General features: G+C 35.8%; 3 protein-coding genes across 4 annotated transcripts; 2 read left to right on the top strand and 1 right to left on the bottom strand.

Moving 5' to 3' along the window:
* Window positions 1-367: 367 nt before the first annotated feature.
* LOC149731967 (uncharacterized) lies at window positions 368-14420 on the top strand. 2 transcript variants are annotated; one of them, XM_089883543.1, is made up of 9 exons: window positions 368-1939; window positions 4212-4244; window positions 4488-4553; window positions 4846-4902; window positions 5046-5132; window positions 5716-5769; window positions 9910-9963; window positions 10383-10433; window positions 11945-12085. In XM_089883543.1, the coding sequence occupies exons 1-9, from the start codon at window positions 1881-1883 to the stop codon at window positions 11976-11978; spliced, it is 495 nt and encodes a 164-aa protein (XP_089739669.1). In that variant the 5' UTR covers window positions 368-1880; the 3' UTR covers window positions 11979-12085. The 2 variants fall into 2 exon arrangements, with proteins under 2 accessions (XP_089739669.1, XP_089739668.1); XM_089883542.1 differs by lacking the exons at window positions 4846-4902; window positions 5046-5132 and adding exons at window positions 12610-12810; window positions 13153-14420 and having other exon boundaries at window positions 1853-1939; window positions 11945-12430.
* Window positions 10440-11917, top strand: LOC149731968 (uncharacterized). Its single transcript, XM_089883544.1, has one exon. It carries the CDS (start codon window positions 11228-11230, stop codon window positions 11810-11812), a length of 585 nt encoding a protein of 194 aa, XP_089739670.1. The 5' UTR covers window positions 10440-11227; the 3' UTR covers window positions 11813-11917.
* A 10270-nt stretch (window positions 14421-24690) lies between the features above and the next one.
* Window positions 24691-27719, bottom strand: LOC149731969 (uncharacterized). Its single transcript, XM_089883537.1, has one exon. It carries the CDS (start codon window positions 26667-26669, stop codon window positions 25425-25427), a length of 1245 nt encoding a protein of 414 aa, XP_089739663.1. The 5' UTR covers window positions 26670-27719; the 3' UTR covers window positions 24691-25424.
* Window positions 27720-27883: the final 164 nt, after the last annotated feature.

Consider the following 27883-nt stretch of genomic DNA (forward strand, 5'->3'; position numbering starts at 1 on the left):
AATGTAGCCGATGTGTTAATCTTAAAAATGTGATAACGGTATGTAATAATAGTAAAGTCCGATAGCTCTTACGTTGTGCGGTGTAGCGCGATAAATGGTCAAACAAGTATTTTAGGTCCAGAACACTTTTATTTATATATAGTTGAGCCAAAGCTCAGATGCTTACGTTGTGCGGTGTAGCGCGATAAATGGTCAAACAAGTATTTTAGGTCCAGAACTCTTTTATTTATATATAGTTGAGCCAAAGCTCAGATGCTTACCTTATTCAAATAGAATGCCTTAAAATGTCGTCTCCGTATAAAGAAAACACTTTGAACCCAATTCGGTGCAAATGTAGCCGATGTGTTAGTCTGACAAATGTGATAACGGTATGTAATAATGGTGAAGTCCGATAGCTCTTACGTTGTGCGGTGTAGCGCGATAAATGGTCAAACAAGTATTTTAGGTCCAGAACTCTTTTATTTATATATAGTTGAGCCAAAGCTCAGATGCTTACCTTATTCAAATAGAATGCCTTAAAATGTCTGAGTTGGGTGCTTTTATTCGAAAAGTAGTCTCCGTATAAAGAAAACACCTTGAACCCAATTCTGTGCAAATGTAGCCGATGTGTTAATCTTACAAATGTGATAACGGTATGTAATAATGGTAAAGTCCGATAGCTCTTACGTTGCGCGGTGTAGCGCGATAAATGGTCAAACAAGTATTTTAGGTCCAGAACACTTTTTTTTATATATAGTTGAGCCAAAGCTCAGATGCTTACCTTATTCAAATAGAATACCTTCAAATGTCTGACTTAGGTCCTTTTCTTAAAAAAGTAGTCTTCGTATAAAGAAAACACCCTGAACCCAATTCGGTGCAAATGTAGCCGATGTGTTAGTCTGACAAATGTGATAACGGTATGTAGTAATGGTAAAGTCCGATAGCTCTTACGTTGCGGGGTCGATGTGTTAGTCTGACAAATGTGATAACGGTATGTAATAATAGTAAAGTCCGATAGCTCTTACGTTGCCCGATAAATGGTCAAACAAGTATTTTAGGTCCAGAACTCTTTTATTTATATATAGTTGAGCCAAAGCTCAGATTCTTACCTTATTCAAATAGAATACCTTAAAATATCTGACTTAGGTCCTTTAATTCGAAAAGTAGTCTCCGTATAAAGAAAACACGTTGAACCCAATTCGGTGCAAATGTAGCCGATGTGTTAGTCTGACAAATGTGATAACGGTATGTAATAATGGTGAAGTCTGATAGCTCTTACGTTGTGCGGTGTAGCGCGATAAATGGTCAAACAAGTATTTTAGGTCCCGAACTCTTTTATTTATATATAGTTGAGCCAAAGCTCAGATGCTTACCTTATTCAAATAGAATGCCTTAAAATGTCTGAGTTGGGTGCTTCAATTCGAAAAGTAGTCTCCGTATAAAGAAAACACTTTGAACCCAATTCGGTGCAAATGTAGCCGATGTGTTAGTCTGACAAATGTGATAACGGTATGTAATAATGGTGAAGTCCGATAGCTCTTACGTTGTGCGGTGTAGCGCGATAAATGGTCAAACAAGTATTTTAGGTCCAGAACTCTTTTATTTATATATAGTTGAGCCAAAGCTCAGATGCTTACCTTATTCAAATAGAATGCCTTAAAATGTCTGAGTTGGGTGCTTCAATTCAAAAAGTGGTCTTTGTATAAAAAAAACACCTTGAACCCAATTCTGTGCAAATGTAGCCGATGTGTTAATCTTACAAATGTGATAACGGTATGTAATAATGGTAAAGTCCGATAGCTCTTACGTTGCGCGGTGTAGCGCGATAAATGGTCAAACAAGGTCAAGATACAATAAAGTATGTACATATATATAATTGCTAATTAATATCCAGTACAACGATGCATATAATGACATTATTTAATATTAGGGAGATTGTCAGCAGTGAGAGTAGTGATGGGTGAGTTTTTTTATGTTAATCTATATAATAAAAAAGAAACATTGATTCTTTTCTATTGGTATTTTATGGGGATGTGCCGAGCTGAGCCCAAACTAAAAAGCTCGTGCCCGAGCGTATCATTTTTTGGCACTATGTTGAAAATTGGGCCGAGTGCCGAGCCTTATGCTGTTGATATAATGTTGCATGCGAGAGCGGAAAATAACAATCGTGTAAATTGTAATTATGTTGAAAACAATTGATTTATAATTGAACTGCTATTGTGTTGCAAATAATCGGCATGTCATTCCCTTCTATGTAGAAATAAACTAAACTTGATAAAAACCATTGCGACAGATGGGCGGGCATATTTTTGGATCGATACTCTGTGCCACGAAAGATTTTTTTCTGCGTACACTTTTAGAAATTTCAACGTCAAAATAATACGTATCGCTAGCAGACACTGGCACATTTTAAGAAGAAACAGAGTGTTTCTTTTTTGACAATCGGGCGCGGACTGGGTAGTGAATAAGAGGTAACATTGACATTGTAAAAAAATTATAAAATTGAACATTCACTGTGTATGTGGTATGCTCGCTCGCGGTCAACGAGACATTGTGTATTCCTGCTCTGGGATACACAGTGTGCGGTAAGCGGTAATTACCTTTTTAGCTTACGTATACATATAATAAGTATTTTCAAGTGTAATAAAAAACAGAAAACATTCGATTCTCTCCCCAAGTAATAAACAAAAATAATGTTTAGTCTGGAGGAACAATATTTATCATACCTTGATCATTGATGTCCAGAAAAGATTGTAGGATTTCTATGATTATTTAAAAAAACATTTGCGGGGCAATAAAAAACAATGGTTTCAAAGGCAACTTAACTTAATTAAAAGAAAAAATATTTACAGTGGAAGTACAGGGCAATAATACAAATAGAAGTCTTACAACTTATGCATTATGTAGTCTATATTTTCTCAAAAACATCAACTTTTCCTCTTTTTTCCACAAAAGCAAAATATCTCCTACACACATTTAACAGCCTTGTTTTAATGCTTTTCTTTTATAACTTATAACTACTTCCTTTAATCATAAGCTTACCCACAAATACCATTTTTTTAGACTGAAAACAAAGTTCATAATTTAACTAAGATTTATTTATTTAAGATTTAAGTGAAAAAGTTTGATTTAACTAAGTGAAAAAGTTTTTGGGAGAATCTGAATGACTTCTCGACATAATCTCAACTAAATCCTGCAACACAATCATAAAAATTACCTGAAACTGTAACTGAACAGTCTCAATCTAAAACGTAAACTACATCATCAGAAAATATAGACAAAGCTGTAAAATATTTGTTTTTTGATACTTGATTATCTTTAATTAAATGAAAACAATCTGCATACATAACTTTAAAATCAATTTTATCACAAAGTTAATATTGGTTGGGGTAAAAAAAAACAAAAAAAAACAGTTTTTTCCCCTTTCCATAAGACAATTTTGAGGTAAAAAAAAACAAGAAAAAAAGTATAAAAAGTTCGAAAAATTTAAAATTAAAATATACCAGCAGCAAGGTACTTAAATATGTTACAAATAACTGCATTCATATAAGGTTTATCACGAAAGGCCTTCTCACAAAAAAAGTTTAGCAAACCCCATAAAAAGTTTTTATCAAATTTCTCGTCTAATCTGCTTGCCGGTGTCAAAATACCCAATAAAATATCAAATTAATGTATGCCCGTTTGTAAATTTTGTCGCATTTCCTTTGTCGATTTACCGTTCCTGTGACTCGGGAGACGAGTGATCTTTTCGTCAGCATGTATATATGATAATATAGATAACGATTGAAATAACTTGCGCAATCTGTCACATATATTAAAAGCAGTCGTATTGTAGTTGATTTTAAGTCACAGAATTTTAAATCAACTTCAAACGATCGTTACTTTGACGCACGCAGTTATTCGTTTAGAGCTGCGTAAACGAAAATATGTATAATATTTCTGAGGCGGGTGTTCAAACACCAAACAGCCCCTCTAAATCCGGCACTGATGTGACGTATTATGACGTCAGAATGATTAAGTGTCTCGCCAGAATTTGGATGTCGAAATTTGCGCCCGGCGACACCTGGCAACGAATCGCAGCACTGTATATATATATTTAATTAGTTTGTTGGAGTGCTGGACTATATCAAACATTATTGGCTGTTCATGATTTGAACATTAAGCTAATTGTAGGATTAATAAAATGTTTACCATTATACACCTCTTCTATTTTTAATTTGTTTTATTTTTAGTGATACGGACTCGTTTTTATCACCTTTTGATTGGTAAGAACTTAAATTGTTTTAAATATTTTCATTCATTGAGTACCATTTACTACATTAATCAATAAATAATTAGTTTGTCTATTTGATATTGGGTGCTATTTAAAGTTCTGGGCTTTTGTTAACTGTTAATGTAGTATTGTTTTCTTTCTATGGAGGAAAAACAAACTAAACATTGATAGGATGTATGTTTAGATTCATTCTAATAATATATAACTGTATTATACATATACCTTTTTATTGCAGTGAGGAGGATCTTTTTCTTTGCACTGATTATAACAATGCAGATACTAGTGCTTCTTCAGACTCAAGGTTTGTATTTATGTATAACCAAATTTGCAAATAATTCATTATACACCTCATATCATGGTTAATGACGATAGAGAGCATTTGTACTGTAAAATGAACACACACAGCAAATTCATGATCTAAAATATTAATTAATAATACATTTATAGGCCTATACAATTAAGTTAAATTAACTTACTACTTATCATTTACTTACTAAGTTGTAAGTAAAGTTGTAAGTTACAACCGTAACATTATGCATTATGACCCAATAATTCCTGATGTGTTAGTTCTTACATTGTTTTAAATTTTTCAGGAATTCAGCTGAACTAAAACAAGCAGATGAGGTTTCCTCTCTCTCGTATGTTTCCAGGTATTTTATATATTATATTATAATACATGAATTTTTAGTGTGGTAAGCGGTTTAAGAGTAGTTGGCTTAACCATATAAAATTAGTTTGTTGCTTGTTAAGGAGTGATGTGTTCATTACAGTAATAATCTTTTATTGACAATAGTGACGATGAAGTTATGGATGGTAGTGGTTCTATTAAAAGCAAATGTGTGCATTCTGATGTAAACCGAAAGATCTGCTGTAATTCACAGTAAGTAATAAATCCTTCTGTAATTATTTTCTGTTTGTATTGCGATAATGCGAAAAATAATTTTAATTATTTATATTTAAACTAGAAGTCGACCGAGGTATCGGTCGTTTTTCGTTTAGAGCTTTGTAACGAAAATATGTATAAAATTTCTGAAGAGGGTGTTCAAACACCAAACACCCCCCTCTAGATCCGCCACTGCTTCCTAAGAACATGCATGTTTCCTAAGAACATGCAGACCAACTAATTTTTCTCTATTATAACTTTCAATATCTTGAATACAGGCATTACTTTTGTTTAATACTGATCATTTCATATGGTTCGCTATAGTGACAAATATCGGTAAAAGCTAAAAATATCGGTATCGGTGGAAAAAGTTGATATCGGTCGGTCTCTCATTTAAACATATTTTCTTTGCTAAAAATCCAAATAACCTTAAGCAAATATTTAAGCTGCATGAAAATCTGATTAATGTGATATCTGATATGCATTATTCGACTTCCCACTTCATTTGGATAACTTAGAGGTTAAGCCCCAATAAACTTTAGTGTAAGTACAAGATTCATTTTTACATTTGTGATTTCAGAAGCTTTAAAGAAGTTAAAGATCAATTGGACGGGCTTACAAGACGCTTGGACAAGTATTATATATATTTTTTTATGTTCTAAATCTAATATATAGTCAAGTGGGGTAATAAAAAACAGAAAATATAAACTTTCGATTTTCCCCCAAAGTAATAAATAAAAATAAAATATTTTTAGTCTGGAGGAACAGTATCCATCATACCTTGATGTCCAAAAAAGATTGTAGGATTTCTATGATTACTTGAAATTTTATTCGAAATTTTGTGCTGTTTTTTTATTCCCCTGGCTTTGGGGTAAAAAAAACATTTGCGGGGCAATAAAAACAATGGTTTTAAAGGCAACTTAACTTAATCAAAAAAAAATAATAATAATTGAAGTACAGGGCAATAATACAAATATAATTCTTACAACTTAAGTATTATGCAGTCTATATTTTCTCAGAAACATCAACTTTTCCTCTTTTTTCCACAAAATCAAAATATCTCCTACACACTTTTAACAGCCTTTTTCTAAAGCTTTTCTTTTACAATTTATCATTTTTACTGAACTACTTCCTTTTGAACATAGGCTTACCCACAAATAACATTTATTACTAAAAACAAAGCTCGTAAGTTTCATAACCTATATAAAGCACAAGAAGTAACTAGAGCACTACACTTGGTTTAACTAAATGGTAAAGGCTTTTGAAAATCTAAATGACATCTTGACTTTATCCGAACTAAATTTAAAATTCAGCCACATAATCATAAAAATGACCTGTAACTGAATAGGCTTAACGTAAAACATAAACTACACCATCAGAAAATGTAGGCAAAGCTGTAAAATATCTGTTTTTGATACTTGATTACCTTTAAAATCAATTAAACTATTAATTAAATTAAAATAATATACATACATAACTTTAAAATTAATTTTATCACCAAGTTAATATTGGTTGGTGTAAAATAAACAAAAAACAGTTTTTTTACCCCTTCCCATAATTTTTACCCCACAATTTTGGGGTAAAATAAAAACAAGAGAAAAAAGTATGAAATGCTCGTAAAATTTAAAATTAAAATATCCAGCAGCAAGGTACTTAAATATGTAGCACATACCTGCATTCATAATAAGTTTATCATGAAAGGCTTTCTCACAAAAAAAAGTTTAGCAAACCCCATAAAAAGTTGTTTTTGTCAATTTATTGTTTGATTTATTAATTTGTGTTTTACCGAAAAAATAATTACCACCTAGAATGAATGTTAGGATAAAAAATAAGCCAAATAAATGTCCTTTTTACCCACAAAAGCCGTTTGCGATAAAATGATTTTTTTAGTGGGCTAGGGGGGTTGTCCTTTCTTACCCCAATTACCCCATTGTTTTTCATTACCCCACTTTACTAAAAAAAAACTACTTTTTTAAAGTGACTGAAAGTACTTCAACTTAATTTTTGCTTCTTAAATATTCATTCAAACTGTGTGTTTATATAATTCTAAGTTTGTAGTGTGTTTTAACATATTATGTGTTGTAAATTTTTCTTCCTAATTACATTCGTTACAGGAAAATGTCTCATTTATGCAGAGGTAGTCCTCAATTCCCTAGACCTTACATGTAATAATAATTATTAATAAACCAACCAAAACAGTACCATTTTAAAAATCTTAATATCTGGCATACTTTAATGGTGTCGTAATAGAACATGACTTGCTAGTTTGTTATGATTATGTATTTGATAATTTTTTATTAGTTTTATAATTAAAGTCCTGCAGGATTGTAAAAGTTGTAAATCCGGACGGTGATCGTTTAATTTTATTTAAAATCCGGACGTGTTATGTTTTACGTGCGTCTGTCACCCAAGCTACCAAATCTTGTTATAAAGCGTATTACTAACCATCACCACAGTCTAGTTCGGGCGCCTGTGCGATAGAAACGGTTGTTAAAGCTGCGATCTAATATTTTATGTTCGTCGCGTGTTCGTAATTATCAGCTAACGAATTCGCTCGAGTAACAAACATTGCCGTGCTGCAATTTGGTCATTTTGCGCTTAATTTTTACGTCACATGTCTTATTGCAACATAACTATTAACTATGACGTTTCATTACGTAACAATCGGGACGAATGTGCCCACTGTCCAACCAACCACGAGATCGAAACATCGTGTATGAGCATGGCGCCCCCCTCTGTTATAGGCGCCATGTGTATGAGCGTCACATTTTTACGCTCTGCGCCAGCGTAGGAAATAAAGGAAGACGCATGCGGTAGCATACATTTAACACTTATCAACCGAAGCAATCGTTGTGAATTTATTCTCGTGAAAAATGACGTAATGAAACTCTGGTTCTCGTGCGGTGCCAACAAACGATGTTTTTTGGCTTCTGTCCAAGCTCGGCCGGGAAGATACTTTGTAATAATGTATTACAATTTGCGTTGGTTCCAATTTACTGATAGCGTCGCTCCTCGCTCTTATATTTGCACCAATTAAAAATCACATACACGCAATATACCTGTATTCAAAGTTTAAACTATTCTTGATTGCTGGCTTAAAATATGTCGGGAATAAAACAATTATACGAAATATAGAAGCACATAAACCACAATTGTTTTCTTAAATTTTAATAGTTTATCAAAGGCATTATGACGTAATCATCGTTACATTTTTAATCCACGATGAACGTGCGTAAAACTTTTCATTTGTTTCTGCCGATTTGATACGTCGTTTTAATAAATGTAATATCATTTTAAATTCACCACAATCAGTGTCCTATGCAATAAAAATGTTTTATTGGTTGTTCACATCAATATCTATTCTACTTTATGTGATAAATTATTGATACAGGATGTTTTGATTTCGCAGTTGGTTGAGCAGTGAGCACATACCTCCCGATTGTTATATTTTTAAACGTCATAATAAATAGTTACGCTGCAATAGGGCATGTGACGTAACAATTGATCGTATCGAAAACATGTTCCCAGGTTTTGACAGCAGCCAGAGACTCTCGTCTGTTTTTGTATTGCTAAAAATATTTTTACTTGATCATATTTAAATCGAAGTAACATTTGTCAGCTCCTATTTAATAGGCTGGGGCAAAGTTAGTATTGACCAAGTTAGGAAACGGATTGTAAAACAACGAGTCTTGTTATCCATTGTCCCCGCGTCTGTGACGTCATAGTCGCAGCCATTACGGAGCCCACGGCATAGCATTTTATCATTGCTGGGTGCTGTTTTTCGTCTAAATATTGCGATTTTTAAGAACCAAGCTCTTCTGCGCGTAAAAATGGCTTTCTACTAATGTTATATCTTATCACAATAATAAACCTCACATAAAGAATCAAATTCTATTGAACACTCAATCGATTAAAGAGTAAAAAAACAGAAAATATCAAGTATACCAACCAAAAACATAAAAGAACATGTTTAAAATATAAAAATACAAACAAAAACGCATAACATTAACATATACTGGTGTATCTAGCTGCAGTTTTGCATGTAAATTGCCGTGATTTTACTTTTTGGCTCACAAACTTAACACGTATACCCGGCAACGAAACTTAAGGTATCTTTATAAAATTTGCCTAATATCGAAGTGACATTGAGGAAAACAATACTGAGTTACTATTTTTGGTCCTCTGCTTGAATTAATAAGCTACCTTTTCTGCGTTCCGGGTCTTTATGAAATCGGAAAACGCAAACACCTTATCTGCTAGTACTTAAAAGTAGTTTGGAGCTGCATGTCCACTCATGTTGGATTATAAATGTAGTATATAATGGTTCTGTAGATTCGTAGGTATGATCATATACTATTATGTAAACTAAGCTGATTGCTGCTAGTATTAATCGCCAACGTAAAGTATCCTGTTAAACCACACTGTACGCTGAAAACCAGTCAAAATACTAATTTACTCCACATTAATTCTTAGATTTAATATTATATAACAAGATTTATATTAGAAATTATATTTTAAATGTTAAAACAACCGCTATACGTGTTTTCTAGCGTTGTATCGCTTACAAGAACCAAATAAACACACGCCGACCATGCATTTGTATAGGCGATTCACGCTCTGTGGGCTCCGTAATGGCGGACACAAGCGCCGTTTCCTGACGTGACGTTGGGCTGGGTCGTATGTAAATTAACATTTAATCATACATTAGGTAGATTTTTGGTTAAACAATTTTATTTAAGATAATAATGTAATTGTTTTTTTTTTATTATTTCAGAAGCTTACAAGAGATTAAAAATCAGTTGGACTCGCTCACAGGCCGCTTGGAGAAGTATGGTTTTCTATACTTTAAGAATTTTGTTTATGAATTCAAATATATATATATATATATTATGAACTAAAATAGTAAAATTAGCACTGCTTCGTTTATTTTGACATCATTTCAAAATCAGCCTAAAATTTAGAGTATTTTTTACAATTAATTTAGTGTCTCCACTAATGTAACTAGTAATGTTTCATTGTGTTTAAGAGTGATTTCTGGGAGGGACAATGGGAAAACCAAGACAAAGAAGGTTCGTCTGATTTCATTTCAAATTTAATATATTGTTTCTTATATATTATATATATTATTATTAAATATTTATTATCTATATATATTATTTTTTTGTATTTGACTATATGTATTATTTTGATGGTATCATGATAATGTATGTACATATATAACTAATGCTATATTTTGTTATTTTCTAGGTGCAAATTTAGTACCAAAGGTAATCAAGAAAGAGTTTCTAAATCCGGAAGGTAAAGTGTAGTTTTGAAACTATTCATGTAATATTAGTAACAAATACTTAAATATAGAAAGTTTCGTCAGTGCCCCTATTGTTCCATGAAATTTGTGAATGTCACAACACACCACAGATTACACCATTCAAATCTTGATAAGACAGCCATGCTGTATGACAACAAGTTAAAGCAAGAAAGTTCTGGATAATATAAAAACTATACAGGCTATTCATGCATTCTCTGTCACCGAGTAGTAAAGTCTATCAAACTACATTGTCTATACAATCATAAAGAAGTAGATGTAAGAGCTGACAGTTTTAGACTATTTGAAATTAAATGCAGTTTAAAAGAAGGGGGGGGAGCTGTACAATTTGGAAACTGTCTTATCTCATTATCAACAAGAGTTGGTAGAATTGGGTGTTGCAAAAAGAAACCCAACCACGAAAGAATCAGCAAAAACCTATGTTAATCAATTGAGTAAAATAATCACGTGTGAAGCAGACTTAAAATCACCAGGAATAATTTACCATAATATACAAAGTACCCTAACCGGAGAAGGTGCGGATGGCACAAAATACTCTTATCTTTGTACATTGAAAAATTTCATACAGTTTGTAGAGACACAGCATGAGAATTTTCATTCCGCTGAATTTAAAAAATTATTAAAGTACACAGACCATTGGCTCTTGCGGCAACGAACAAAAAAAGAACAGAGAGAAAATTTTGTGAAACAAAAATCAAGAAGCCAATTAAAAGAAATTAAAGATCCATTTTTACAAATTTTAAAATATGAAAAGAAATTTAAAGAAGTCATGCAAAGTATTCGAGAAGATCCCATACCAACGCCAGAAGGCGTCAAACACCTGTGCTCTGATATCTTTTTAAGAGTAGTGTGCAAATCTGGCTGCAGATCATCTGTACTGACTGGACTAACACTTGACGAACTAAATAATGCTCAAAAAACAGATATGGGAAATTTTAGTATTTACGTAAAAGACCAAAAGGAAAAGGCACAACATGGTTGCCTTGTCCTTTCTGAATTGGAGCTTAATGACTTAAAAGCTGCATCAGGACATTCATGGAAAGGAACGTCCTATTCAAATAAATTAAAAGCTTTTCCATCATTTATAAGTGACAGAGAAAAGATGTCCGCTTCCGAATTCAACAGTATCTGGAGAAAAAGATGCCAACTGGTGTTCGGGTCAGTCATCAGTGTGACTGCAGTTAGAAAGTTAATTACACGTGGTGTTAGCCAACTCCCGAAAGATGTTCAGGTGGCAGTAGCGAGGTCAAAAGGACATTCAATAGCTATCGCTGAAAAAGTTTATGATATATCAGATCCACACCAGTTAGTAGAAAAGGCAAGAATGACTTTGCAAACAATTGCTACAGGTTAGTTTTTCAGCAGTTCTCAGGTTTAGATTAATGTACATGTCTCTGTCAGTTTTTTAACTTATTCTTCTATAATAATAATAACCACTATGTTTTAATTAATTAATGACAAATGTAATAACTTCGTTTATCAACAGAAAAGTCTTCAATCGAAATTACAACTGGTCATAAGCCTTCATCTTCGGATGTAGCACCATGTGATGTGGGGTGCTCCTCTTCGGATGTAGCACCAGGTGATGTGGGGTGCTCCTCTTCGGATGTAGCACCAGGTGATGTGGGGTGCTCCTCTTCGGATGTAGCACCAGGTGATGTGGGGTGCTCCTCTTCGGATGTAGCCCCAAGTGATGTGGGGTGCTCCTCTTCGGATGTAGCACCAGGTGATGTGGGGTGCTCCTCTTCAGATGTAGCACCAGGTGATGTGGGGTGCTCCTCTTCGGATGTAGCACCAGGTGATGTGGGGTGCTCCTCTTCAGATGTAGCACCAGGTGATGTGGGGTGCTCCTCTTCAGATGTAGCACCAGGTGATGTGGGGTGCTCCTCTTCGGATACCGAACCTATTAAAGCTGATATGCAATGTTCAAATGTTCCTGTTCAGTCTTACTTCAACTCAATTACAGACCAAGGTAAGTGTTTACTTAATAACCAACTACACTTTTGAATTTGTGTACAGATAATCTTAAATTGCTTAGTGTATGTTTAAACATTTTTTCATTCAAAACCATATTCTTTTTTAAGTTATTTTTGTATTATTTTGTGTTGTTGATGCTTTTCAGTTGATACCTTACAAAATTATTTTATTTAGACAATGTTACCATTCCTGCAAAGTTTATACGAGTGGTATTTTTGGACGATGCTGAACCTAAAGATGTATATCGTTTGGGAGATTTAAAAACTAAAGACAGAAAACGACTTAAATGTTTTGAGGACGTTTGTATGGAAGAAGAGTGCAAAGCAAGATGGGATGATAACTTGTTTTATCCTGCCAAAAGAGTTCCATTGTCTTGTAAGTTTTGTTCATATAATATTTTTTTGTATGGCACTGTTGTCACATACTCACTTTTTAACCATTAAATAAAGGATTCGAGGCTTTATTTTGCAGTTAACTGCCCTTAACGGGTCGTCTGAAGTTTTTTTGCATGTATAAAAGTTATATAAGGCGTGAGGTGTATGTTTTGTATGAAATATGACACTTGAAGAGGTCAGAGGATAAAGTAAATACCTATTTTCACATGTAAGAAATATTGTATAGCTATTTACAGAAGTATGTTTAACATGGTTTAAATATTTGATGGTTAGCATTTCATGTTCTTCTTAATTGTTGTCACAATGGTGCTGTTTTTTAAAGGGTCACCTCAAAAACGCTGCATTGTGCATTCGGACACGGACACGATGAAAGAGTCACCAAGAAAAAAGAGGAAAAGTTGTTCAAAAAAAGAATGGACTTTTTCTATGAAAATTCTAGAGAATTCTGAAGTTTTTTAATAATCGTCAATTGGGGTAATATAAGACAAAATTCACAAATTTTCAGCATTAAAAAAATTTTTGTTAGTGTTTAGGAATAATATTTATCACACATGCCTATAAAAGATTGTGGGATTTCTATGATTGTTTAAAATTTTATTCGAAATCTTGTACTGTTTTTTTTATGTTCCTGACTTTTGGGATAAAAAAACATTTGCGGGCAATAAAAAACAATGTTTTAAAAAGCAACTAAACTTAATTAAAAGAACAAATTAACAATGCAAAAACAGGGTAATAATACAAATATTAATCAGACAACTTATTACTTATGCAATATGCATTATGCGGTCTATTTTGTCTCATAAATATCAAAACTAACGCATTTCTAACAGCCTTGAACTAATGCTTCTCTTACAATTTATCATTTTTACTGAACTACTTCCTTTTAAACATAAGCTTACCCACAAATAACATTTATTAGACTAAAAACAAAGCTCGTAAGTTTCATAACCTATATAAAGCACAAGAAGTAACCGAAGGATTACATTTAATTCAACTAAATGACGTTCTAAATGACATCTGACTTAATTTAAACTAAATTCAGCAATATAATCATAAAAATGACCTGTAACTAAACAGTCTTAACCTAAACTACATCCTTAGAAAATATAGGCCAAGCTGTAAAATATCTGTTTTTGATACTATTATTTAAAATTAAATGCAGTTTAAAAAAACGGGGGGGAGCTGTATAATTTGGAAGTTGTCTTATCTCATTATCAACAAGAGTTGGTAGAATTGGGTGTTGCAAAAAGAAACCCAACCACGAAAGAATCAGCAAAACCTATGTTAATCAATTGAGTAAAATAATCACGTGTGAAGCAGACTTAAAATCACCAAACTATTCATGTAATATTAGTAACAAATACTTAAATATAGAAAGTTTCGTCAGTGCCCCTATTGTTCCATAAAATTAATTTTTTTATACATAGAAAAACAATTGGTTTTTATCAATTTCTTCTTTTATTGTAATTTGATTTGGTAGTTTCTGTATTAGATAAATACATGTTGAATATTCCGATTCGTTTTTACTGATTTCTTCTTTAAAATTGTGATTTTATTTATGTACATAGATTAAAATTGAAAAAAAATCAATGTGGCGTGGGATAATTTGTCTGTACATAGAAATACAAATCCGAGAATTCTTTAAGGGAGGTGGAGGGTAGTTCAATTCATAAACTCAGTCGATTATGACGATTACTTTATATTACACATCGTATTATGGTCGATGCAGTTAAGGAGAAAAGTTCAAAAATTTATATCATTTTTTCATTTATAGCTCCATGCTGCCATGTAACGGTAAAAGAAAAAAAATCAAAAACCAAGTAAGAAACAATTTTTGTAAAACGTATTGTTTTGTTTCCGGAAAATTGTTTCCAGCAAAAAGTGTTTCTCACCAGTACATAGGTATCGGAAAGCATCTTTTATATTGAAGCGGTCTGCAAGTCGGCTCCATGTTTTTCTATCCATCTTATTTCTTTTATCAAAATATTTCATGTTATCTTGGGGTGAGAGGATCATGTTAAAATCCCCCATAATGTAGATAGGGCCTGAATTTGCCTCCGGCAAATCGGATTCAATCTTATCGATTAGTTCTTTACGTGTACTTCTATGTTTTTCGCCCGGGGGTAAATATATGTTGAAAAGCTCGATAGTTTGGTTTCTTCTTTGCATTTTTATGCATTGAATACGGTTTTCGGCGAGTATTTTATGGGTTATCTGGTGCGTCGTTAACAAGTGAGTTTTTACAATTATGGCGGTTCCATGTCGAAAGTGATGATCGGACGATGCGCAGGTTATTGTGTTCGTGTAAATAACCAACCCGAAATTTTCAAATAAACTAGATTTAATTTCATGGTTCAGCCTATGTGTTTCCTGCACGCATAGAATGTCAATATTATTATGTTTCATATAATTTACTACTTTAGATGTTTTTGCTTCTAATCCATTGATGTTTAATGTTCCAATAACTAGATTGTTCTCTTGTTTTACTGTTTTTTCCATTTTGTCCATGTCATCGTTGGTGTTGCTTTGGGTACTTTGGTACTATGATGTTGACAACTGTGTCATGTTTCGGGTAGTTTTGCTCCATCATGTTCTTGTCGGGGGCGTTTTGGCGTGCGGTGGTTCACATGTTGGCTCAAGATTCTTGGCCATTCATAACGAGTGGGTGTTGGTGGATGGGTTAAGGACACTTCTAAAGATGATCTTGGTTCCATGTTCTCTACTTGTTCCTGGTCAATGGTTTCGCTTGTTTTTTGGTTTGAATCTGTGGAGATTTCTTTGGTTCTTTGGGCCTTTTGTTGAACATCATCGGACTTTTTGTATTGAACTGGGTTTGTTTTGGATTTACTCTCATCTTGTGTTTTGCCTTTTAATGTCTTGTTCTTTTTCGGTGTATTCTTTGCTTGTGTCGTGCTCGTCATTTTTTGTTGTTGTTTTAAGATTGGGGTTCCGCTCTCTATTTGGGCATTTTTGATTATGTTTTCTAGTTCCAACTCAGGGGCCGAATTTATGAATATCTCATCTCTTGAGTTTTCAAATAGCTCCAATACCCGGTAGTGATTTTCTGTTTGAATAGACCAGCTGCTTGCAATATTTTCTTGTGGTTGGTTTTTGCGTTTGACCACATGCCATTCCGGTTGTTCGGTTTGGGTGATCGGGGTTGATGTTTGAATTTCCTGGTGTAATATTCGTTGTGGTGTTGTTTTGTTTGATGACTGGGTGGCGAGGTTTCTGGTGGAGTCTTTGTTTGAGTGGAAGACTGCCCTTTTCCTTGGCGCAACCATACGACAATTACGTGTTGTATGGCCACTACACTCACAAATTGTACAAAATCCCTTTTTCGGGCATTTATTTTGGAGGTGGCCTCTATGTTTGCAATAGTTGCAAAGAGGCGCGTTTTCTTCTCCTGGGCGGGTTACAGTTACCCATCTGCCGCCAATCTTAATCACAGGTGGGATGTTTCCTTTATTGATTTTGGACATTCTCAGGTTGATCCACCCATTTTTTATCGACGGAAAATTTCTATGGTGACCAAATTGGTGAGATTTAATCTTACCCCAATTATGTTTGGCTATCAGGTCTTGAATCTTCTTCATTGGGACATCACATGGTATTGGGAGGAGGGTGATTGTTTCCAGTTCAGCCCTCGGAAGTTCTGCCCGAATTCTCATGGTAGATCCGTTTTCGGAAGTGAAGCTGATGTTATTGGTTTCAAAGTATTCAATTATGTCCGAAATTTGGGGGATTGATGTGCCTAATGCATCTTGTTTCAGGGTAAGAAGAAATGTACATTCTTTGTAGCTTTCCATTATTACTCCTTCGACAAAATCTGCAATGTGGAAAAGTGGAGCTCCTTCGGCAAAGAGTTCCATGAAGACTGATACACTCATTTGCTCTACCGTACCAGTAAGTTGGACCATGATTGTTCTCTCTAGTTTTATTTCAATTTCCGGGGTTTGTTGGGTTGTCATGTTTGTTTGTTATTGTTTGATTTTTACCATTTCCCCGAAAAAAATTATTTAAATTTATATATCAAGGAAATAACACAAATTTACCGGATTCAATGCAGGGGTGATGATCTACCAGTTGTGTTCTCGGTTGCCTCGACGTTCTTCGAAGTTAATGCGAAGAATCTGTGCAGAGACGTGGAGAGGATCTATGACGGTTGTTCGTCGGTAGTGTTCCGATAATAAGGCGGTCGACGTCTTCTTTATTGTCGGAGTGAGTATATCCAACCGCAACGGCGATACCCACAGACTGGGTAGGTCGTCCGGTTTTGTGGAGGTGACCGTTCTTCCGGTGTCGAAGAGTTGTTGTTGTGGCGGTTTTGTAGAGTTGTTGGTGCTTCCGGTGTTGTAGAGCTGTTGGTGCTTCCGGTGTTGTAGAGCTGTTGGTGCTTCCGGTGTTGCAGATCGATTTGTCAAGGTGCAGAAAAACAGGAATATCAGCGAACGTCGTTTCTATTCGGTAAGAGAACCTTATTCAAATAGAATGCCCAAAAATGTCTGAGTTGTGTGCTTCAATTCAAAAAGTAGTCTTCGTATAAAGAAAACACCTTTAACCCAATTCGCGGATTCAATGCAGGGGTGATGATCTACCAGTTGTGTTCTCGGTTGCCTCGACGTTCTTCGAAGTTAATGCGAAGAATCTGTGCAGAGACGTGGAGAGGATCTATGACGGTTGTTCGTCGGTAGTGTTCCGATACTAAGGCGGTCGACGTCTTCTTTATTGTCGGAGTGAGTATATCCAACCGCAACGGCGATACCCACAGACTGGGTAGGTCGTCCGGTTTTGTGGAGGTGACCGTTCTTCCGGTGTCGAAGAGTTGTTGTTGTGGCGGTGTTGTAGAGTTGTTGGTGCTTCCGGTGTTGTAGAGCTGTTGGTGCTTCCGGTGTTGTAGAGCTGTTGGTGCTTCCGGTGTTGTAGATCGATTTGTCAAGGTGCAGAAAAACAGGAATATCAGCGAACGTCGTTTCTATTCGGTAAGAGAACCTGAAAGTAGAGTAGCCACAATACAGATTCTTACCTTATTCAAATAGAATGCCTTAAAATGTCTGAGTTGGGTGCTTCAATTCAAAAAGTGGTCTTTGTATAAAAAAAACACCTTGAACCCAATTCTGTGCAAATGTAGCCGATGTGTTAATCTTACAAATGTGATAACGGTATGTAATAATAGTAAAGTCCGATAGCTCTTACGTTGTGCGGTGTAGCGCGATAAATGGTCAAACAAGTATTTTAGGTCCAGAACTCTTTTATTTATATATAGTTGAGCCAAAGCTCAGATTCTTACCTTATTCAAATAGAACACCTTAAAATATCTGACTTAGGTCCTTTAATTCGAAAAGTAGTCTCCGTATAAAGAAAACACTTTGAACCCAATTCGGTGCAAATGTAGCCGATGTGTTAGTCTGACAAATGTGATAACGGTATGTAATAATGGTGGAGTCTGATAGCTCTTACGTTGTGCGGAGTTGGGTGCTTCAATTCAAAAAGTAGTCTTCGTATAAAGAAAACGCCTTGAACCCAATTCGCTGCAAATGTAGCCGATGTGTTAATCTGACAAATGTGATAACGGTATGTAATAATGGTAAAGTCCGATAGCTCTTACGTTGTGCGGTGTAGCGCGATAAATGGTCAAACAAGTATTTTAGGTCTAGAACTCTTTTATTTATATATAGTTGAGCCAAATCTCAGATTCTTACCTTATTCAAATAGAATACCTTAAAATGTCTGAGTTGGGTGCTTTAATTCAAAAAGTAGTCTTCGTATAAAGAAAACACCTTGAACCCAATTCGGTGCAAATGTAGCCGATGTGTTAATCTGACAATTGTGATAACGGTATGTAATAATGGTAAAGTCCGATGGATCTTACGTTGTGCGGTGTAGCGCGATAATTGATCAAACAAGTATTTTAGGTCCAGAACTCTTTTATTTATATATAGTTGAGACAAAGCTCAGATTCTTACCTTATTCAAATAAAATACCTTAAAATGCCTGACTTAGGTGCTTTAATTCAAAAAAAGTCTCCGTATAAAGAAAACACCCTGAACCCAATTCGGGTGAGCGTTCATGCCGCCTGGTAATGAGATCCTCAACTCGCCGACAGAGCTGGTGGTCTGCAGAGCTAACTTCATTGCGAAAGTTGGCAAAACGCTCACACAAGAAAGCTCTTTGATCCAAAACTGCTTCAGACTGGAGTGCCTCGAAGGAAGCAACTCGAGCCTACAAAGCGAAGATTCGATCAAGCAAACGTGCCTCCTGGCGCAAGTTCTGCAGCGAAGTAAACAACCTTCCAGCAGCCATGCGCCTTCATCGTGTACTGAAAGGTTCGAAGTCACACCAAATTGGTTCGCTGCGCAAACCAAATGGGGAGTTTACCTCCACACCTGGTGAAGCGCTAAACGTCCTGTTTGATGCACACTTCCCGGATGATGTGAACATCTCCCATCGACATCAGCACACTGATCCTTCACTTGTGTTGGAGGATGACGATCTAGAAACAAGAATTGTCACCGAAGATCGAGTGAAAGAAGCGATCAAATCATTTGATCCTTACAAAAGTGCAGGCCTGGATAAGATATACCCTGTTTTACTACAGAGAGGAATCGACATCCTGGTACCCCACCTCAAAAACCTATATTCATCTTCACTGAAAATAGGTCATGTCCCATCACGATGGAATGAAGCCAAAGTAGTCTTCCCCTCCAAACCAGGAAAAGAAGACTACACATCAGCAAAATCCTATCGCCCACTTAGCCTTACCTCCTTTCTCCTGAAAGGGATGGATAGGCTAATCTATTGGTATCTACAGGCAGGTCCCCTTCGGGACTTTCCCCTTCACAAATACCAATATGCTTACAGACCTGGCATCTCGACAGAGAATTCACTACATGGAGTGACCACCAAATTGGAGAAGGCTGTTTTCAACGGCCAATTTGGTCTAGGGATCTTTTTGGACATTGAAGGTGCTTTCTCTAACGCAACTTTCGAATCTATGATTGAACCTCTACGGTCTCGTCATGTGCATGGGAAAGTCATACGATGGATATCTAACATGCTCCGCAACCGCGTGGCAACTGCGGAGATCCATGGTCACACGGAAGTCAAGCGTGTAACAAAAGGATGCCCACAGGGTGGTATACTATCTCCAATCCTGTGGAACCTAGTTGTTGACACCCTCTTACTTCAATTCACCTCAAAAGATGCTGCGAAAGTACAGGCCTATGCGGATGATGTCTGCATAACTGTCACAGGACCGGTAGCTAGTGTTGTAGGTGACATCGCCCAATCGGCACTTTTACTTCTTGTTTCAGGACAACCCCTACAAGAGCATTAGAGGCACTTCTCAACCTTCCTCCCCCGCATCTTCATCTACAAGGCAACGCGGTCTACAGATCCCGTCGCCTGAAGACACTGCGGCAATGGGAAGGTGGAGATTACTACACTTCACACAATGAACGGCACACATACATCTGTAACCGGATATCAAAGGAGATCAAATCCCTTTCACTTCCTTTCGACAGATGTATCCCCTCACTGCACTTCGATCACAGTTTCCGAACCGTAATTGAAGATCGCAGCACTTTTAAGCCACCAGACCCTCCTCACCAGTCTGACGGAATAATCTGTTACACAGATGGATCCAAGACGGTTGACGGAACGGGATCTGGTTACCTAATCACGAGGTGCACCGAGACTAAACAAGTTTCAGTAAGCCTCGGATCATACCCTTCATTTTTCCAAACAGAGATCCTAGCAATTAACATGGTTGCCAAGGAACTGCTGTATGATGGTACTGATAGTAAATCTGTCGACATTTATAGCGACAGCCAGGCTGGGATTAAGGCTCTGTCGAACCTTAGAATCAACAGCCTACTCGTACGTGATACTTGGCATGCCTTACAACAACTGGCAACTGGAAATCACGTACGACTACACTGAATACCTGGTCATTTAGACCATTTGGGGAACTAGCTTGCTGACAAGCTAGCTCGTGATGGTTCCAGTAACACATTCTATGGCCCAGAGCCAGGTTTACCTATCCCCACTAGCCGATGTAAATCGGATCTGGCTCTTTGGGTCCTAGCCAAACACCAAGAAGAATGGACAAAACATGACGGCTGCAGGCAGACGAAGGAGTATGGGAGAAACATTAGCAGGTGTTTTTCCGAACAACTCCTGAAGCTGCCAAGGCAAACGTTACGTTCCATTCTTCAAGTGATAACAGGGCATGGCAGGTTTGCCAGTCATCTGCATAAACTTAAAAAAAGTGAGAGTCCCATCTGCCCTGTCTGTGGCGAGGAAGATGAGACATCCTTTCATTATGTTGGCATATGTCCAGCATATGCGAACGCAAGACGGGAGCATCTAAACTTGACCGAGCTGTCAAGGGAAGATCTCCCATCCATTACCATTAAAGCCCTTGTCGCCTACCTTCGGGGAAGTGCCAGGCTCCTTAAACTGGGAAGGTCCATGCAGTAGCACCCCGGGTGTTAGGGTAATGGGTCAATTATGGCCTAAATCCTAGGACCCATGGCGTGCCACGCCGCGGGACCTCACCCACATAGAATAGAATAGAACCCAATTCGGTGCAAATGTAGCCGATGTGTTAATCTGACAAATGTGATAACGGTATGTAATAATGGTAAAGTCCGATAGCTCTTACGTTTTGCGGTGTAGCGCGATAATTGATCAAACAAGTATTTTAGGTACAGAACTCTTTTATTTATATATGGTTGAGCCATTTTTTGTTTTTTGCTCAGAGTTTCGATCCTTTTGAATCATAGTTTCATGTTAGGAGTCGTCATGACCTCATCATTGCAGTACACGAATTGAAAGACACACGCACACAACAATGGGCGAAAATCCTGACAGTAAAAAATTATTTGGCAAGTGGACTTAAATAAACTTACATCCATAGATTATATGGGAACAATTACAATAATGACCAGGTGACAAGAATTTAGGTTGGAAATCATGGGATTGATTTGAGCCCGTTTTTATGGATGGTATTTCAGTTGGAGGATATTTTTCAGTTGATCGGATGTGACCCCTTTTTGCAGTTTGGACACGAAGGATCCAAATTTGTTTTTAATTATCCATAATTTGTTTCTAACAAACTTTTTATTATTCCAGGTGTATTCATTGTCTTTGTCTAAATTTCTTTTTGCATCCATTATTTCTGATTTTGTCATTGTTAACATTATGCCAATCATTTTGTTTCCTTCGGGGATATTGTACATTATTAGCTTTTCAGTTATTTTTGAGTTATATGTAAATATTTTATTTGCGTACATACTTATTTGGTGCATTAATTCTTTAATTACTGGACATTTTAGTAATATATGTGTTATGTTGTCTTCTGTTGCTCTACAAAACTTGCAGTTTCTTATTTGCACTTGACCTCTGTAATAGTTTGAAGCATAGCCCTTTTTAAAATCGCCAAACCTATATGCCTTATTTGCAATCAGGTGGTTTGAGTTTCGTTCTTTATTTGTAAACAAAGGTTTTAGTTGTTTCGAAGCACAATTTATTTTTTCCCATGAAAGTGTCGCGCCATCGATAACTATTTTGTTTTCTATTCTGGATCGACTTTGTAGCTGTTCATAGATTGGTTTTAATTTGTCATATTCCCAAATAAAATTTGATTTTTTCAGTTTGAATAAATTATGACGTAAAATTTTATAGAGACAGTTTGAATATATTGTGTTTGGGGCCGTATTTGTATATAAATCCGGATTGATAATTTTAATACTGGATCCTAATCGATATCTGACCCATTCATGCCATAGTTCGGTTATCGCCTCTAATTGTGATATTTCAAAAAACCTGCTGAGTTGAGCGCTTAATACTTTTGTTTTTATGTTGGGGATTCCTCTACCACCCTTTATTTTCGGTAGTTGGAGAGTTGAGCGTTTAATATTTTCTATTTTCGATAGTGCCCAGATAAATTGAAATATTGATTGAGTCATTAGATTTTCGTATTTAGTTGGAAGGGGAATGTGTTTGCCTATATGTAAGAGTTGTGGTACGATTAGTTAATTAATTAGTAGGGCTTTTCCGTTGATTGTTAATTTTCTATGTTTATTCTTGTGCAGTATATATTTTATGGTATTCACAGCTTTTTCCCAATTTTTATCAACCGTCATCCAACTTAAGCTAAAGAAGATCCCCAAAACTTTTATTTCTTGTTTTAAATTGTTTCCCTAGTCGACCGTTGTTAGGGCGTCTTTTGTTTCGGTATTATTACTTATTATTTGAGTTTTGTTCATATTTATCTTGTGTCCTGATGCTATTTCATAGTGACCAAGTTCCTTCCTTATTTCATAGAGTGATGATGCGCTTTCAGTTAATATTGTCAAATCATCAGCATATTGAACGCATTTCGTTTCTATATTCCTTAGTTTATATCCAGTTATTTGATTGTTGCGATTTAGTTTCCTAGCTAAGATTTCCATTCCTATGATAAAGAGAGTCATACTCAGGGGGCAACCCTGTCTTATACCTCGTTTTATTGGGTTATCTTCTGTAAAGGTGCCATTAATCTCTACTTTACTTATTATATTGGTATATATAATATTTACCCATTTAGTTATATAGGATGGGAAATCCAGTTTTTCCAATATTTTATGTAGAAAACGGTGATCCACTCTATCAAAAGCCTTTTCGAAGTCTATTGCTATTATGGTTAGTGGTTTGTTTAATGCTTGGGCTGAGTCGATCGCACTTTGTATATTATATATTGCTTTATGTATGTCTCTATTGGCAACTCCGCAATTTTGGCTAGTACTTATCAATCTGTTTAGAGTTGGTTTAATTCTTGTTATTAATTATTTTGCTCAGTATTTTATAATCGTTATTCAGGAGGGATATTGGGCGCCAATTTTTTAGTTCTTGTTTATTTCCCTTTTTAAATATTAGTTTTGTTATGGCGGTTCTCATTGAGAGTGGCATGGCTTCTTTGAGAGATATATTGTGATATAATTCGGCCAGGTCGTTGGAGAATTCTTTATCCATCATTTTATATAGTTGGGGTGTGAGTCCATCACAACCTGGAGAAGAATCTTTATTTAGGGAGTTTATGGCGTTTTCTATTTCCTCCTCTGTTATTGGTCTGTTTAGGTAATCCGTTTCTTCTTTGTCCCATATTATTGGTTCAATTTCGTTCAGGTAGTTATTCTGATGTTCTGTTTTATTTTCTATTCCCCATAGGTTGGTATAAAATGCGTGTATTTTATTGATTATTTCAGTTCTATTTTCAGTTGGTAGGCCTTGTTTCGTAACGATACTATATATACTACATTGGGATTGCGTCGTTTTTTCAAAATGAAAAAAAATCTTTTGTTGGTTGTTCTTCGTTGTCGTATTTTTTTATCTTCGCCCTGATTAGAGCTCCCTGGTTTATTTTATCTTCATATGCGTTTATATTATGTTGTAGGTTTATATATTTATGATTATTTTCAAAATTTTTATCGTTTATTTTAATGTCATTTAATCTTTTTACACATTCTATGTAACAAATTCGTTCAACGTGGCTTGTATATTTTGAAAAGTCTATAGCTTCGTTTTTTATCATTATTTTCACTTTTCCCCACCATTCCAAGTTATTGAATATACATCGTTTTTGTAACCGCCAATTTTTCCAGTAGGTGTATATAGCTTTTGAAAGTCTTTGTGGTTTAGCGTATTGTTATTTATTTTGTAAAAGGAGGGACCCCATTTTTTTTGCGTAATTCCATTGCAATTTTAACTATTGGGCAGCAGTTGTGGTCCGAAAAGTTGTTTGCCACATGATGGATGTCTAAAACTAACGGAAGGATGTTTTGATTAGCATGTATTCTATCTATTCTGCTGGCAGAAACATAAGTCGTGCGGGTATATACAATTTTGTCTTTTTGTTTTTTCCGATGTACGTCGTATAGCTTTTTTTCTTTTTTTATTATTCCCCATTTTTTAAGTTGCGTTTCGCCATATATTCGCGTGCTGAACGTATCAATATGTTCGGTGACGAAGTTAAAATCCCCAATTACTAAGTTTTTAGTTGTTAAATTGTGTTCTAATTTTTGTTCCAATATGTCCAATTGTTGAATTCTCGTATATTCCGCTTTACTACCGGATTGCAAATATAAATTGTATATGCAAAAATATCCATTCTTTTCTTTTATTTTCTGGATTCGATTTGGAATGATAATTTCATGAGATATTTCATATTGATCTGTTATATATTTTTTTATTAGACATATAGTACCTGCTCGAAATTGTGGTTCTATTTTGTCAATTATTGTATTAGAAAAAATGTTTACGTTACAGGTTAATTCGATTTCTTCAATCGTGTAGTGAGTCATACATCGAGTTTCTTGTATGCACAAAATATCAATCTTATTTATTTTGAGGTAATTTTTGATTGCATTTATTTTAGGTTTTATACTGTTTACATTTATCGTTCCAATAATTATATGAGTCCGGGGCATATTTTCGGATGAGGCTGTTTGATGGATATTTGAATTATTATTAATACTAGTAGTTAGAGCCATAGTCTCTGTAAAAAGGAATCTATTAGTTTAAGTATAGTATATTAGAATTATAGATATACGGCTATAAGGTTTGGAATGTCTTCCTTCTTTTTGAGGGTGTTGAACTTTGATCGAAGAGTTCCTCCAGGCTGCCGGACGATCTTTGGATCTGGGGTGGTTCAGTTTCAATGATTTCTACCATATTAGATGCTGTGTCCATAATATTGGAGTGGTAAAGCCTGTGGTAATTTTCAATTATTTGGATATTCGTTTCGGTCTGGTCGTCTGAATGGTCTGAAGTTGGTTCTTGGTCTTTAATTGTAGTTGGTTGATCCGGGGTTGCTGTTTCCAATGTTTCATGCATGTCTAACTGTTTGTTTGATGCTGTTTCCTCATCAGTTTGTTTTTTTTGCATTGGGATGGGCATTCTTTTTATTTTGAGCGTTCTTTTGGGTTTGGGTGTCTTTGCCTTAAGTGGAGTGGATGTTCTTGTATTTATGGTTGTGTTTGTTCCTGCCTGCATTGAGGGAAAATGCTCCATACTGTCTATGTTTATTATGTTCTGTAATACGTTAAACCGGTTTTCTATTTCAATTGCTGGAGTAGACTTTGGTGTTGCATGGTATTGATTGGTTTGTTTTCTCCAGGGGGTTATCGGCTGTGTTGAAGGTTTTGGTCGGCAGTTTCTTAATGTGTGCCCATCTGACTTGCAGAACGTACCGAAACCTTTCTTGTGGCATTTTGTCTGCACGTGACCACGTTTTTGCAGAATCTGCACAATGGTAAGTGGGATTCTCCGGGTCTTGTTACAGTAACCCATATTCCGCAGATTTTTGCAGTTTTCGGTATATTGTTCATGTTGATTTTGTCGAAATATATTTGTAAGCCATCCATTTTTTATGTTCTTGTAGTTTCGATGATGACCAAATTCCATATTTGAGACTTTTCCCCATCTGTGGGAAAATTTTTCTAATGTTGCTCTTATTTTAGGTTCGTCAATATAGCATGGAATCGGGTGCAGGGCCACTATTTCCTTTGGTGGTGTTGGTAAGTGTGCCGTAACTTTGGTTTTGTTCCCATTTTGTCCGGTGTAGTAGATGTCTTGGTTGTTATAGTAGTCCAAAATGTTCTTAATGTTTTCTGGGCTGTCGGTTTTTAGAGTGACCAGGAAAGCAGCGTCTTTGAAGGACTCCATTATCACGCCTTCTACCTCCCCGGTCAGTACTTCGAGGGGTCCTCCGTTTTCGAAGAGCTCCATGAATGTGGAGACACTAATGGGTTCTACATTTCCTTTTAACTGAACTACAATTGATCTCTTTATCTCCATTTCCAATTCCACGATTTAAATATTTGACATATTGCCAATTTTGTGGGTTTTCGATTATCAATTACGTATGCTTGAGGTTTTGCACGGGTGTCGGAAGATACGGTTGTACAGTTCAATACTGTACAACAGTATAAATACAGTTAAAACGCAGAAGGAAAAATATTTACAATAACTAAGATTATATTCAGGTTGCTATGGCTCCAAATACTTTCCTAACGGGCTCTAGCACACAAGTGTGCGGATAAACAAACGAAAAGACAAAAAAATGCAAAAACACAAGTCACCTGGTCGCAGGGCAGAAAATAAGAGTTGTGTAATTCAATGAACGGGTTGAGATGAGATCCAAATGTCTTGTTGTGGTTAATCCGAAAAAGGGGTATACAACTTCTGTTGAAGTCTATATTTTGGTGGGAGTTTGAATCCAGTGATTTGATGTAGTTGTTCAGAGTAGATTTTCTTTATGCCTCTTGTCGATTCTTGAGTCAAAGGCCGTCCAGTTCAAGATGCTTCGTTGGGAGCGGTGGACACTATAAGGTGGAACAGGGTGTCGATGCTCTACGGCGCAGTGGAGTTGAAAACTTCAGCGGAACGTCGTTCGAAGCAGGTAGTAGAGCTGGTGAAGAGTAGAGGCAGGTCGTCACGTTGTGGAGATCGTCGGTCAGTATGAGCAAAAACGGTTCTATTGGGTAAGAAGCTCTGAGAGTAGAACCGCCACAGCTCAGATGCTTACCTTATTCAAATTGAATACCATAAAATGTCTGACTTAGGTGCTTTAATTCAAAAAGAAGTCTCCGTATAAAGAAAACACCTTGAACCCAATTCGGTGCAAAAGTAGTCGATGTGTTAATCTGACAAATGTGATAACGGTATGTAATAATGGTAAAGTCCGATAGCTCTTACGTTGTGCGGTAAACAAGTATTTTAGGTCCAGAACTCTTTTATATATATATAGTTGAGCCAAAGCTCATATTCTTACCTTATTCAAATAGAATGCCTTAAAATGTCTGAGTTGGGTGCTTCAATTCAAAAAGTAGTCTTCGTATAAAGATAACACCTTGAACCCAATTCGCTGCAAATGTAGCCGATGTGTTAATCTGACAAATGTGATAACGGTATGTAATAATGGTAAAGTCCGATAGCTCTTACGTTGTGCGGTGTAGCGCGATAAATGATCAAACAAAAATTTTAGTTCCAGAACTCTTTTATTTATATAT

This window comes from Ciona robusta, chromosome 8 (genome assembly GCF_009617815.1).
Source record: "Ciona robusta chromosome 8, ASM961781v2".
NCBI lineage: Eukaryota > Metazoa > Chordata > Ascidiacea > Phlebobranchia > Cionidae > Ciona > Ciona robusta.